The sequence below is a fragment of the Crotalus tigris genome, unplaced genomic scaffold (genome assembly GCF_016545835.1).
Source record: "Crotalus tigris isolate CLP2741 ecotype Arizona unplaced genomic scaffold, ASM1654583v1 scf7180000020815.588926, whole genome shotgun sequence".
NCBI classification, from domain to species: Eukaryota; Metazoa; Chordata; class Lepidosauria; order Squamata; family Viperidae; genus Crotalus; species Crotalus tigris.
In genome coordinates this window covers 203141-216521 of record NW_024098197.1, presented here as the reverse complement: position 1 = coordinate 216521, position 13381 = coordinate 203141, and the positions used below count along the sequence as shown (strand labels likewise).

General features: G+C 40.3%; 1 protein-coding gene across 1 annotated transcript in view; it reads right to left on the bottom strand.

Moving 5' to 3' along the window:
• ATP12A (ATPase H+/K+ transporting non-gastric alpha2 subunit) overlaps positions 1-13381 on the bottom strand; it is a 31200-nt gene that overhangs the window by 10694 nt on the left and 7125 nt on the right. The window contains exons 5-14 of the mRNA XM_039368524.1: positions 11040-11153; positions 10179-10313; positions 9016-9133; positions 7497-7765; positions 5409-5607; positions 4963-5072; positions 3701-3835; positions 2064-2256; positions 932-1107; positions 250-386 (exon numbers count right to left, since the gene is read on the bottom strand). Coding sequence (XP_039224458.1) covers positions 250-386; positions 932-1107; positions 2064-2256; positions 3701-3835; positions 4963-5072; positions 5409-5607; positions 7497-7765; positions 9016-9133; positions 10179-10313; positions 11040-11153 — 1586 coding nt within the window. The remainder of the gene's footprint in view (positions 1-249; positions 387-931; positions 1108-2063; positions 2257-3700; positions 3836-4962; positions 5073-5408; positions 5608-7496; positions 7766-9015; positions 9134-10178; positions 10314-11039; positions 11154-13381) is intronic.

Sequence of the window (13381 nt, the reverse complement as noted above, 5' to 3'; positions counted from 1 at the left end):
TACCTTGCAAGCCTGACTACAACCTTGCAAGTTTGAAAGTACATCTCCCCCACCTCATATTTACATCAAAGAAACTAGGGGAGGTGACTTCTGAGATGTTTACCATGTCCCTATTGCTTCTATGGGCTCAGCTGCTTCTTATCTAACCTATAGCTCTTCCTCCTGTCTCCCAAGGTGACTTCCACATACCATTCCAATACCTTAGAAGGAAAATTTATCTTCTCCCATCCATTTCTGGTCCATCCTTACCGTTTGTTCACCTGTTCAACTGGAATATTGAGGCGCTTGGCAATGTCTTCTACAGTCTCACTGGTAGCCGAAATGATCCCAACACTCTTAGCAATGGCTTTTGCTGTAATAGGGTGGTCACCTGTCACCATTATCACCTGCAAAAAAGGATTAATGGTGAAAAGATGTGTCTGTTCTAGATATTTTCCAGATCCACCAAAATAGACTGTCCGCTACTAGCACGACTTTGGATATCACTTTCCTTTTCAGAGATAAAATTTCAACATGAAATAGGAAAAACCATTGGATATTAATATCTACAGAGATTGTCAGTTACCTGGGTCATGGCTGTCTCAAAGCTGTTTTTCCAAAAGGCAACTGGACTTTCTTTGATTTTGCTTGAGCTTTCGCTTCAAGAAGCTTCTTGGATGAGAAGCAAAAAGTCTTCAAGTGAAAACAAAGAAAGTCCAGTTGGCTTTTGAAAAAGCACCTTTGGGAAATTGGGTATGAAAGATCTGCAATGAAACTTACAGGGGGGTGGATGTATGTATGTATGGATGGATGGATGGATGGATGGACGGATGGACAAGTAGGATTGTTGGGTTTTGAAATTGTGCTTGTTTTGGAGCTTCCTCTGTTCTCAGGAATTATTGCTCTGAAGATTTGGAAATCATTCTCCTTTGTTATTTTGGGGAAAACCTACCTTGATGCCAGCACTACGGCATTTCATTACAGCATCTGGGACAGTGGATCGAGGAGGATCAATCATTGACATGAGTCCCACAAAACAAAGACCATTTGTAGGAAAGTTCATGGAATCAGTATTGAATGTATAGTTCTCTGGAAATTCCTCTTCTGGCAGATACAAATAACAGAAGCCTGGATTCAAGCAAGAAACCACAAAGCAAACTATTTTAATGGAGAAAAAAAATAATACTCTAATAACCATCACATTTTATGGATCAAATATCCTACTAAGATATTTGTGATCCTCGCCAGCTTTAACCTGCACTTAATATATAAATTGATTTAATCTCTAGTGTAACACATTATCTTGTTAAATGTGTCCAAGAAAATAGCCAGCACAGAAGTTATGTGAGCAATGTACAGTAAAAACTACCCAGTGGAATCAATTTATAGAAGCAACTTAAGTAACTCAAAGCTTGTATCTTAAAAAGAAGTAAGTGGGTGGCCAATTAGTAATTAAGCTTACATATTTGCTTTCTTTTGCTTGGGTTTAGCACAGTCGTATAAATAAATGCCACCCAACAGTATTGCCAAATAAAAGTTATGACTGTTTCTCTAGAGCAGGGCTGGCAACAGAAACAGCAACTGTACATTTGTTTGCTAACAGAACTCTCATTTGAAAGGTGAAATCTTCCACATTATGAGCAGGAGAGGTATCAGAAATGGATAAGATTTGATGGTCGAACGGTTCAGAACAATTTGGGGAGAAGATGTTTTAACTTATCATAAGAGATTGGATGGTGGGGGCTGAAGCTTGTTAAACACTTCATTGGAGACATGACTAATATTCTGGAATTATCATGTCTCAATAGAAGAGAATATTTGTAGCTCAAGGTTGAACTATGAGGTCCTTGATGGTCTCTGAGCCTGGTTGTTGTTGTCTTACAGATGTTTGCAGACCCCATACCCTTCTAGCACTGGTTACCTAGTTGGGTCATGAAACATCTGCAAGAAAGCAACCAAGCTCAGAGTCTACCAAGTGCTCCATTTTAAGTCTGAAGGACACCTAGTGGGTGAAGATGCTCTAGGACAATTATGTTGCCTCCTTCCATGGCTGTGGTTGAACCCAGCGTGCTCCTTCTACTTACCAAGTACTCTTTCTCCCATACCACCTAGAGCCATATATGCTGTTTGGAATGCTTCAGCTTTTTCTTCATCTAGAGACTCTTCTTTCCCATTAACCAGCATGGTTGTGCATCTCTCTAAAATCCTGTCAGGAGCCCCTTTCATGACCAGCAGGAAACGTTTATCATCAGGATCTTCAGTTTCATGGATGGAGAGCTGAAGTCAAAGGAGAAGCAATGGTTGAAATGCACTGTTGATCACACACATATTTTTAGGACCATAGTCTTACTACTCAGTGGGATCAGGAAAAGAAGTAATTGGCCTGAGAGAGAAAAAGCTACTTCTTTATTTAGTGAAATTTCAGTGTAACTGAAAATTTGAATTATAGCTACTAGGTTGACTCCCAATCCATTTGATTGTGTTTGTCTTCAAAATTGCAAGTGACTGCTCTGGTTTCTTTTTCGCCCTTAGATTTATAACCCACTTTGATTTAGCAGCTTAAGACAGCTCACATAGAAATCTCTCTTCTTTTATTCCCACAACAAACTTAAGAACTTGTTTCTGCCAATATTTTCCAATACAAATTATAGACTTGAAAGTAGTAGTAGTAGTAATAGTAGTAGTAGTAATAATAATAATAATAATAATAATAATAATAATAATAATAATAATAAAAAGTTGGAAGGGACCTTGGAGGTCATCAAGTCCAACCCCCTGCTCAGGCAGGTAGCACTATATCATTTCGGACAAATGGCTGCCCAGTTTCTTCTTTAAAACTTCCAGTGTTGGAGCATTCACCACTTCTGGAGGCACTAGTTAATTGTTCTAACTATTTCCCCAGCTCAAAGCAAAGCACCTTTTTGGGGGGGGGGATGTTTTGTGTGTGTATATATACATATAGTATATTAATAAGAATAGTGAAAATAAAAATGTGATTCCTGGGTGAATCCATAGTCAATTACCAATAAAACGTGAACACCAGGAATATAATAAACTATAAAAGTTTAATACCATCACCGATCACCAAGCTTTCGTCAGATACTTCTGATATCGTCAGGGTTAATGCTGGTCTGTGGGAGAGTGCCTTTATAGGTGAGCCATCATTGACACTCTCCCACAGACCAGCATTAACCTTGACGATGTCAGAAGTATCTGACGAAAGCTTGGTGATTGGTGATGGTATTAAACTTTTATAGTTTATTATATTCCTGGTGTTCACGTTTTATTGGTAATTGACTATATAGTATATATACCCATGCATACAAGTCAGCCTTGACTGATGACGACTAGGACTAGTCCTTGCATTTTTCTTGCCAAGATTTTTTTGAAGTGATTTGTCATTGTCTTATTCCCATGGAAAGATTTACATTCCTAATCCCCAAAGGTCCAATTAACTAAGTAGTATAGTAACTTAGTAATAACTAAGTAATATAAGAGTTGAACTTCAGCAAACAAGAATTGGATTGGATTGGATTGGATTTGGTGGTCCCTGATATGGGGAAGACTTCTGGAATCTAACAAACCTTTTCAACATGGTGAACAGAGCTATACATTACCCCAGCTAAAATAGAACCCCATTTCCTTCAAGGTGGTCCATTTTTTCACCCAATCATCTTGCAGTATTTTATTTCACAAGACAACCTACAGAATCAAAAGTTACCTGAAACTTGTTTGTGGAGTTGAAGGGGATTTCAGCCACTTTCCGATTTCTCTTCCTAATGTCCATGATGTCGCCCAAAACAACTTCTGAGAACTTTAGAAGAGCTGTTTCCGAAGCATCGCCCACGACTATTCTCTGGAGGTTTTGAAAATTGGCTTCAGTAAAAATCTCCCATCCCAAAATTATTGTCTACATTTTTTTTGTTACATTAGCTACTCCCTTCGTTATTTCTTGTTATCTCTGATTTTTAGCCTCCATTACAGAAGAAAAATAGTATCGTTTTTTCATGATAAACAATAAGGGACTTACAGTATTTGTTTAAATGAATATTGAAAAAAAACCAGCTTTCCATACTCAAAGTAATGTGACTGCTAAACGCTTCCAAATAGTCTCTTAACATGGTTAAATACACAGCCCACAATTAAAATTTTCCCCTCACCACAAAGAGAGAGCTGCAGCTCATTTGGGATTTTATTGATTTTGAGAGCTTTTAGCCCATTTGTGATATGTCTGAATTTGGGGTTGGAAAGTAAGAAAAGGTGATATATTTGCTTGAATCAAACTGTCATAACATCAACAGATTTTTTTTAAAGGATATATATATATATATATATATATATATATATATATATATATATATATATATATATATATATATATATATATTCTGAGGTTTTCACGGGTGTTTATATGTAGGTCTTTGGTTATTCGGGTTTTCTCCCACATAAAATTGGAAGTGTCTTGGCGATGTTTCAACGAAGTCCCATTCATCATCTTCAGGGTGGTGTTTTCGGCTTCGTGCTTCTAGGAGCAATGTGTGATTGTAGCTGTTTTTCTAGAAACAGCTATGATCACACATTACTCCTAGAAGCACGAAGCTGAAAACACCAGCCTGAAGATGATGAATGGGACTTCGTCGAAACGTCGCCAAGACACTTCCAATTTTATGTGAGAGAAAACCTGAATAACCAAAGACCTACATATATATATATACACATACATACATACATACATACATACATATATACATACATACATACATATTAAAAAAGCAATCACTCAGAGGTGGAAAAGCTCTATCTTTCCAAATGCTTAATGAACTCCAAATCCCATCATACCCATCTATTGGCAAGGAGAATTGTCACCCATCAATATGTGGAACTCCAAGGTTGACTTCCCACCCCTTAAATGTTGCAAAATGAACTTTTTGTTTCCAAATTAAATTCAGAAATCTAAAACAGCTTTTATTGAGTCCTTCATACCTTCATGATGGATACATTTTCTTGGCCTGGCCTAAATTCAGCCCGGTTACAAAGGGACACAATTTTGGATAATGCAGCCCATGTGCCTGAAGTTTGGTCAAAAGATTGACCTGAAAACAAAAGGAGGAACAATTATTCTTTGATCAATAACAAGGTGCCACGCTCCCAAACCCAAGAAAGACAGGTTGAGAGTCTTCTAAGTGGTTTCTTATATTGTTCCTCACCCATAGAAGAAATCTTGCTAAACTAAAGCAGACTACTTGCATCATAAAACATATACTCTTGGAACTGTTAGGGAGGAGCTTCACCTTCTTTCTCCCACACAAACTATCTAAATTGAGTTGTCTCTTGCTCCTCTGGAATTCAGCCCCCCCTCCTGGGAATCCAGACTACATTCCATCACATGAGACCTTTGCGAATTGCCTTTCTCTTCTACCCCTATTTACTTGATTGATCTTCACTGGTGTCTGCTGAGTAGATTTCATTGTCAAACCACAGGTGAGCTACAGTCATGCGATTCTGGGTCAGCGTCCCTGTCTTGTCAGAGCAGATGACGGAAGTGGATCCCAGTGTCTCTACAGCTTCCAGGTTCTTTACCAAGCAATTCTTTTTGGCCATTCTCTTGGCAGTCAAGGACAAGCTTACCTATCAGTGAAGAGGATGGAATATGTCAGGTACAAGAAGTCAAGAGCCAGGGTAGAGTACAAAAGTACTACAAGTTTATTTTACACACGAGAATCTGAACTATTAACAGTCAAGGTGAATTAGCGACAGAGTCAATGGACTTCAAGGGGGGGACTGGATGTAGGTCTCTTATGGGGGCGTAAAGACTTCAATCTCATGATACGTATGACCCTGCCCTCAGGCTCAGCCTGGTCATCTCCTACAGAATTGTCGTGTGATTTAAATAGATGTCTGTAAGCCGGGATTGAGGTTTTCCCACCATTCTATCAATAATCTGTATTTATTTAATTCATTTATCATTTTAGTTCTACAATGCCCCATTTGCATAAAACCTATGCAACTTAGATTGACTTTCTAGGACAGGAGTCTTCAAACTTGGCCCTTTTATGACTTGTGGACTTTAACTCCCAGAATTCCTCAGCCAGGCACACTGACTGAGGAATTCTGGGAGTTGAAGTCCACAAGTCATAAAAGGGCCAAGTTTGAAGACCCCTGTTCTAGAGTTATGACAGATCTGGAATGAAATCCGAATCTAACATTTGGCTGAGCAGATAATCCTGTCCTATTGCAAATATGCCTTGAATAATCATGCAAAGGAGATGTCTTTTTTAGAAAATACAAAAATCAAGAAATGCCTCAAGAGAAACACTTGAAACTCCATTTCAGAGGTCAGAGAAGGGCCGAATCACAGAATGCAAGAATTTAACCTCTCTTCTTTGACAGGGCAAATGTAACGTGACTCATTTGACTTTTTCAAACTTTCCAACAAGGAAAAAACTAAAATCTGGATTCAGAAGTCATGGGATTTTTAAAAATTGTAAGATGCATCATTTAAAGTGCGGAAAATAGAGGTTAGTGCTAGACTGATATTTTTTCTGCACTATTTTTGCCAATGAGCTGGGGACGGAGGAATATTAGTGAAATTCCCATGGGTGGTGTGCTACGTTCTGGCAATTAACCTAGATAGAATGGCTGAGTTCAGTTCTGTGTGGTTTTGCACATTTGCATATGATAATCTGTCTGTATACAGTCCTCTTTCCAACTAGAGGCAGTCCTTGACATACAACAATAATTAAGCTAACTGCAAACCCATTATGATTGTAAGTCAGGACAGTGGTAAAATGGGTTGGCCAGGTAACTGACCCAATTTTCCTTTTGTGCAGTGGTTGTTAAGCAAATTACCACAGTCATTAAGTGAAACCATGGAGGTTTCTTTGTATCCTGGCAGAAATGGTTTGTCACCACCTGCACTAAAGAAAGTTCTTTATCTTTTCAATATAATGCCCTGGCTGAGGAATTCTGCAAGTTGAAGTCCACAAGTCATAAAAGGGCCAAGTTTGAAGACCCCTGTCCTTGAAGGTCTACTCTGAGTACTAGCTGGACCTAATTCACTTACTTTCTAGCCTAATGCTACTACCAGTACAGATTGCAGTAGGACTGGAAAGAACTATAAAGGAGAACCAACAATGTTGCACTCTTGCATTACATAAGAAAGTTCTAAAAGTCCCCCTCAAGTTATTGGAAGTTGAAATATCAGAATAGCAGAAGGACAGAGGTTCATCACAAAAGGAGCCACCATTGGAGAAGATTCCCAGCATTATGAGAAGTCTTCTCGTAGAGTTGTAGGTGCTTCATCACTGGGAGGTTTTAAGGAAAGACTGGACAACCACCTATCTGAAATGGTATCAGGTCTCCTAGTTGAACAGGGGGTTGGAATAGAAGACCTGCAAGATCCCTTCCAGCTCTATTCTGATTGACTGAAAGTTCAATCCTCTTGTGTTAAGTAGAAGACATACAGACCCAGAATTCTGCAGAATTACTGATGGTCCAAGGGAGGAACACATACTCACCGTAACCGTAGCTAACAGTCCCTCAGGCACATTGGCCACAATGATGCCAATGAGGAAGATGATGGAATCCAGGACATGGTAACGCATTGAGACAGCAATGATGAAGAAAAGCACTCCAATGGAGATAGCAACACCAGCCACAATATGGACAAAGTGTTCTATCTCGAGAGCAATGGGCGTCTTCTCATTCCCCACTCCAGATGCCAGAGAGGCAATCCGCCCAATGATAGTGTTGTCACCTGTGTTGATCACCATCCCCGTAGCAGTACCTAAGAGAAAAGGTTGATTAGCAAGAAGTCTATACTAATAGTAGAGAACATTTACAGCTCAGGGATGACCTGGGGGAGATGTCCTTGGTGCTCTCTGAGCTTGGTTGTTTTCTTGCAGACATTCCATTACCCAACTAAGTAACATCATCAGTCCTAGAAGGCAGTGCGGTTTGCTCTTTGTTTATATACAGCATCAGTGGGAGTGTTTTTCGTGGTTCTTGGTGAATATTTCCACCAATAGTGGGAAAGTAACCTAGGGTAAATAGAGAGCAAATCCCACTTCTAGCCTTTTAGCCCTGATGGTGTTATCTAGTTGGGTCATAAAACGTCTGCAAGAAAACAACCACACTCAGAGAGCTCCAAGGACCCCATAAACCGTTTTTTCCCCTCCACTCCAGACACTCCATTCCCTTTTAGCCCTGGGTCATGAAATATCTGCAGGAAAGCACCCAAGCTCAGACACCACCAAGGACCCCAAACAAGACTATACAGTACATTGATAAACTGAACAATTCTTCCATTCAAGTTTCCTTCACATGATCCTGCCTTTTCCTGATGCTTTTTCCATACATTCATGCACACGTACATAGGGATTTGAAAGATCCCTATGTTCCAGAAGATTTGGGGTCAAAAATCAGCTTCAATTTTTCCCCTGTATACTTTTTTTCCCAACTTCAAAAGGTTATGACCGTGTACCGTGGATTAAAAGCAATGGTTTGGATTCTACCTTGCCTTTTGTCACATATAAATAATCACAATTAAGGTGGGAAGTCCAGCCATAAACCTCAATGGGTTCAGCCCCCAAATATAGAGAAACTGTATGTAGCAGTCTTTCTCCTATTTAAGGAGGTTGCAATTTTACCTAGGCACAAAATAGAAAGGTCATTTGGGGTGACATCTGAGATTGTCATGGCAAGGAATTGAACTAGCTCTAACAGGAGGCAGATGTGAAGCAACTTGCCTCAGGCAGCAGATCCAGGGTGGCATGGCACAGCAGGAAATGGTTATTTACTTAGTATGATTGTATTTTTACTGCCTTGTTACCATTCTTTGGATTTTATTGGTCATTCTGTTTCCCAAAGAAAGAGCTTATGGGATTTTGATGCCTTGGGGGTCACAAGATAGCTAAAAATGGATTCACTAAGAATGTCCTTTCAGTTATACAACAGAGGCATAATGTTAAGGGACAAAATGCCTTGAGCCCAGTGACAAGTCTCATCCTGTCTCTGTCACTCCTCTGACACACATACCTTCCAAGCAGGTTGTAGAATAGAAACCAATGTTTTTAGTCTCCAGTGGATTTTCATGAGTGAATTCACACGAGCGGGACTGAGGTTCTGACTCTCCGGTGAGAGAAGAATTGTCCACCTGTGAAAAAAAAGACCAACATGAGACTGTGGAAGCCCCTTCCAGATGCTCAACTATCTTGAGGGATTACACAAAAATGTCTTCATTCTCCTCCTTATGATAGATGTAAAGGTAAAGGAATCCCAGCGACTATACGGGGTGCCGACTATACGGGGTGGCGATACTCATCTCCGTTTCAAGGCCATTGAGCAGCGCTGTCCAAAGACATTTCCGTGGTCATGTGGCTAGCATGACGTCATGGAGCACTGTTATGTTCCCACCAAAGTGGTATCTATTTATCTACTTGCATTTGCATGCTTTCGAACTGCTAGCTGAGGTGAGGCAAGGATGGGAGTTCACTCCGTCACGTGGAGCTTGGGTCTCAAACCCAGGCTATCAGCTTTTTAGTTGGAGGCAAGTGAGATATCTTTCAATAAAGAACAGGAATGTTTTAAGAGAGAATGCCCTTCGTGATTTCCCTTATTCCTCTTTCATCTTTAACACAAATGGATGCTGGATTGTTCGTTATTTTATCTCATAGTTCATTTATATTTTCACTTAATGACATGTTTCTTTTTTAAAAAAAACATGCCTTCCTCAAACTTTTTGGCATTTCCTGTAAAATGGGACAGCAGTAAGAAATACCTTTTTCTTTAACTTACTTCATCTAAAATCATTTGATCATGTAAACAAATCCAAAGTTGAAGTCACTTTATACTGTTGTCATCTCAGTCTTAAGCAACTGCACAAACAATTCAGAGAGAGAACAACTTACTGAATTACTGCCATAAAAACATAATTTCTGTGGGAAGATTTTTCTTGTAAAAAATGGGAAAAATGCTACTTGTAAAAGTTTGAAAGAGTCTCTATGATGTTTTTTTTCCCCTTTGCTATTGAATAAACCCATTCTTTAAATGCTTTAAATCCTACCACTTCTTGTTCCTGATTAGCAGAAAGATGATACATCTGCAAGAAAACAACCCAGCTCAGAGAGCACCAAGGTCCCCATACAAAGATTTGAAATTCTGATAGATCACCTCTTTTTCCACTCTGTTGTAAAACCTACCTTACAACCCTGAGTCTGGATTAGTCGGATGTCAGCTGGTATTCGGTCTCCACCTTTGATTTCGACAATGTCACCCACCACTAGTTGGTCAGCTGGAATTTCTCTTTTCTCTGCATCTCTGAAGACAAGGGCTTGCTAGTGAGAAAAACACAGAGGTGCTTTAGTTGGATAATTGACCTAACAAGTATATTTGGAACAATTCATAGAAGACGGTTCTGCTCATGGCTATCGGTCCTGATAGCTCACATTTATCTCCAGGTCTGAGGTAGCCTGCCTCCAAATATCTTGTAGGCTGTAACAGAGGGGAAATGGGTACCTCCTGATTGGTCTTTGTGAGAAACAAAGTGCTGGACTAGATAGGCTTTGATGTCACCCAGCAGCACCATTCTCATATTTTTATGTAATTGGGAACAATTGTGTCTACAATTTCTATGTTAATTAACCTGAATAATACTCTAGGTCAGTGGTTCTCAACCTGTGGGTCGGGACCCCATTTGGGGTCGAATGACCATTTCACGGGGGTCACCCAACCATGCTGTCTGCCATTTTTTTCCCTTTTCCCTAGCTGTCCTACTCCCTCTTATTGGTGGCCACACCCACTTGGGGGTCACCACAACATGGGGAACTGTATTATGGGGTCACGGCATTAGAAAGGTTGAGAATCACTGCTCTAGGTTGAAGTCATGTATAAGCTCCATTTTTGAACCCGATATATATAATGGGAACAGAGAGCTAACTTCTCTTTTAATCGTATTGACTCCTGGACCAATCTCATTTCATCTACTCGCTCTAGGAAATCGAATAAAATAAAATCTCTAAGTACCTTTACTTAAATGCATTAGTACAGTATTGGAAATTTACCTGTGGGATCATTTTGCCGAAGCTGGCCATTATGTTTGTGCTCTTAGCTTCTTGATAATAAGCAAACATCCCAGTCAAAATGACGACCAGGGAAAGGATGATACCCAGGTAGAGCTGGAAAGGGAGATTATCCAGGTTAGATAGAAACAAAAGTAATCTTTTACAGAGGTCTTCCAAAGCCATGAGAACAAATCAGTCATGAGGAAATTGTGATGCTACATCTTCTAAATCTGTGCCTGCAGAGGGGATGTCTATCGATGGAGGTCTTCAAGAAAAGATTGGACTGCCATTTTTCTGGGATGGAATAAGGTCTCCTGCAGGAGGTTGGACTAGAAGACCTTCAAGGTCCCTTTCGGCCCTATGTTTCTATGAATGTGCTGTTTAGCTACAAGGGAATCAGGACTCGTGGTCATTTAAAGAAAGAAAGAAATTGCAAAGCAATGTAATGGAAAGATATGACTTTACTGATGATCTTCAGCCAAGTAGTACAACTTCCATCAGCTTGGAAGTTACATCAGGCCTTGTGGGGCTTACCAGGGGCTATTCTCCAGAAGGAGTTGAACCAGGAACCCAAAGATTAGGAGAATTCAGATTTGCTAAGGGGTGAATAAGGTCTTACAATCCAGCATTGCTGAAACCTACCCCTCCCTCTGAAATATATGCACCTTTACCCTGATTTCTGGAGAGTTCTCCACCATGAACTCATTGCTCCTTAATTTTATCTATGTGTTGCTTTAGCTGATTCATATCCAAGAAGGACCCAGTTAAGTGGCCGCATTTAGGAGACCTTGCCTGATCTTGAAAAGCTAAGCCGGTTGAAACTGGCTGATACTTGGGCAGTGCTGTAGGCTAGACTGAGAAGGTGATAAAACACTGCAGAGGAAAACCATAACAAACACTTCCTCTACTGCTGCCAAAAATAATAATAACCGTACATGGACCTGCCCATGAAATTACTGGGAACCAAGCTAGACTAAAGATAGTCTTACCACTTTACGTTGCAAGAACAACAGTAACAATTTCCATAAAAGCTTACACTATTGGTCATCTCCCATCAAGTTCACTTGTTCTTATTTTATCTTAGAAACAATCTTTGGTACTTTTTTCAATAAAGATTACACTTTATTGTGCCAACTTTCTCTATGCAGGAAGAAACATTTTATCCTCAGGTGCAACAATCATGAAACATGAAATCCACGATAAAAATGTTATACAGATAGTCCTCAACTTAGGACTACGAATGGGACCAGAATTTCCATTGCCAAGCAAATTGCTCCTAAAGTGAGTCACACCTGATTTTAGGACCTTTTTTGCATGATTAAGTGACTTTGCTAGTCGGAAGTTGACTGGGAAAATCACAAATGGTGATCACATCACCCCGGGATGCTGCAACTCATGTAAATACATCCCGGTTGCCAAATGCCTGAATTTTGATCACATGATCATCGGGATGATGTGACAGTCATAAGTGTGGGGACCAGTCATAAGTCACTATTTTCAATGTCATTGTGACTTTGAACATCACTAAACGAATGGTTGTAAATCAAGGATCACTTGTATCATTGTAAGAGCCATGGTGGCGCAGTGGTTAGAATGCAGTACTGCATGCACTTTCTGCTGACTGCCGGGTGCCAGTAGTTTGCCAGTTCGATTCTTGCCAGTTGACTCAGAGTTCCACCCTTCTGAGGTCGGTAAAATGAGGACCCAGATTGTTGGGGGGGGGGGGCAACAGGCTGACTCTGTAAACCACTTAGAAAGGCCTGTAAAGGACTATGAAGGGGGTATATAAGCCTAAGTGCTATTGTGAGGGGGGGAGGTGAATGGATGGATGGATGTCCAGCCACGGTCATGCAATGGTTAGAATGAAGTATTGCAGGCTAACTCTGCCCACAGCCAGGAGTTCGATCCTTACAGAGCTCAAGGTTGACTCAACCTTCCATCCTTCCAAAGTCAGTAAAACAAGGACCAGATTGTTGAGGAAAATAGGCTGACTCTGTAAACTACTTAGAGAGGGCTGTAAAAAACCGTGAAGTGATATATAAGTCTAAATACTATTGCTATCCTTCCTTCCTTTCCTCCCATAGTGGCGCAGTGGTTAGAATGCAGTATTGCAGGCTGACTCTGCCCACTGCCAGCAGTTTGATCCTGCCCGGCTCAAGGTTGACTCAACCTTCCATCCTTCCAAGGTCGGTAAAATGAGGACCCAGATTTGTTGGTGGCAATTTATGCCAACTCTGTAAACTGCTTAGAGAGGGTTGTAAAGCACTGGGAAGCAGTATATAAGTCTAAGTGCTATTGCTATTTTTATTGGGGAAGACCCTTGTGGGAAAAAAAGAATCCCC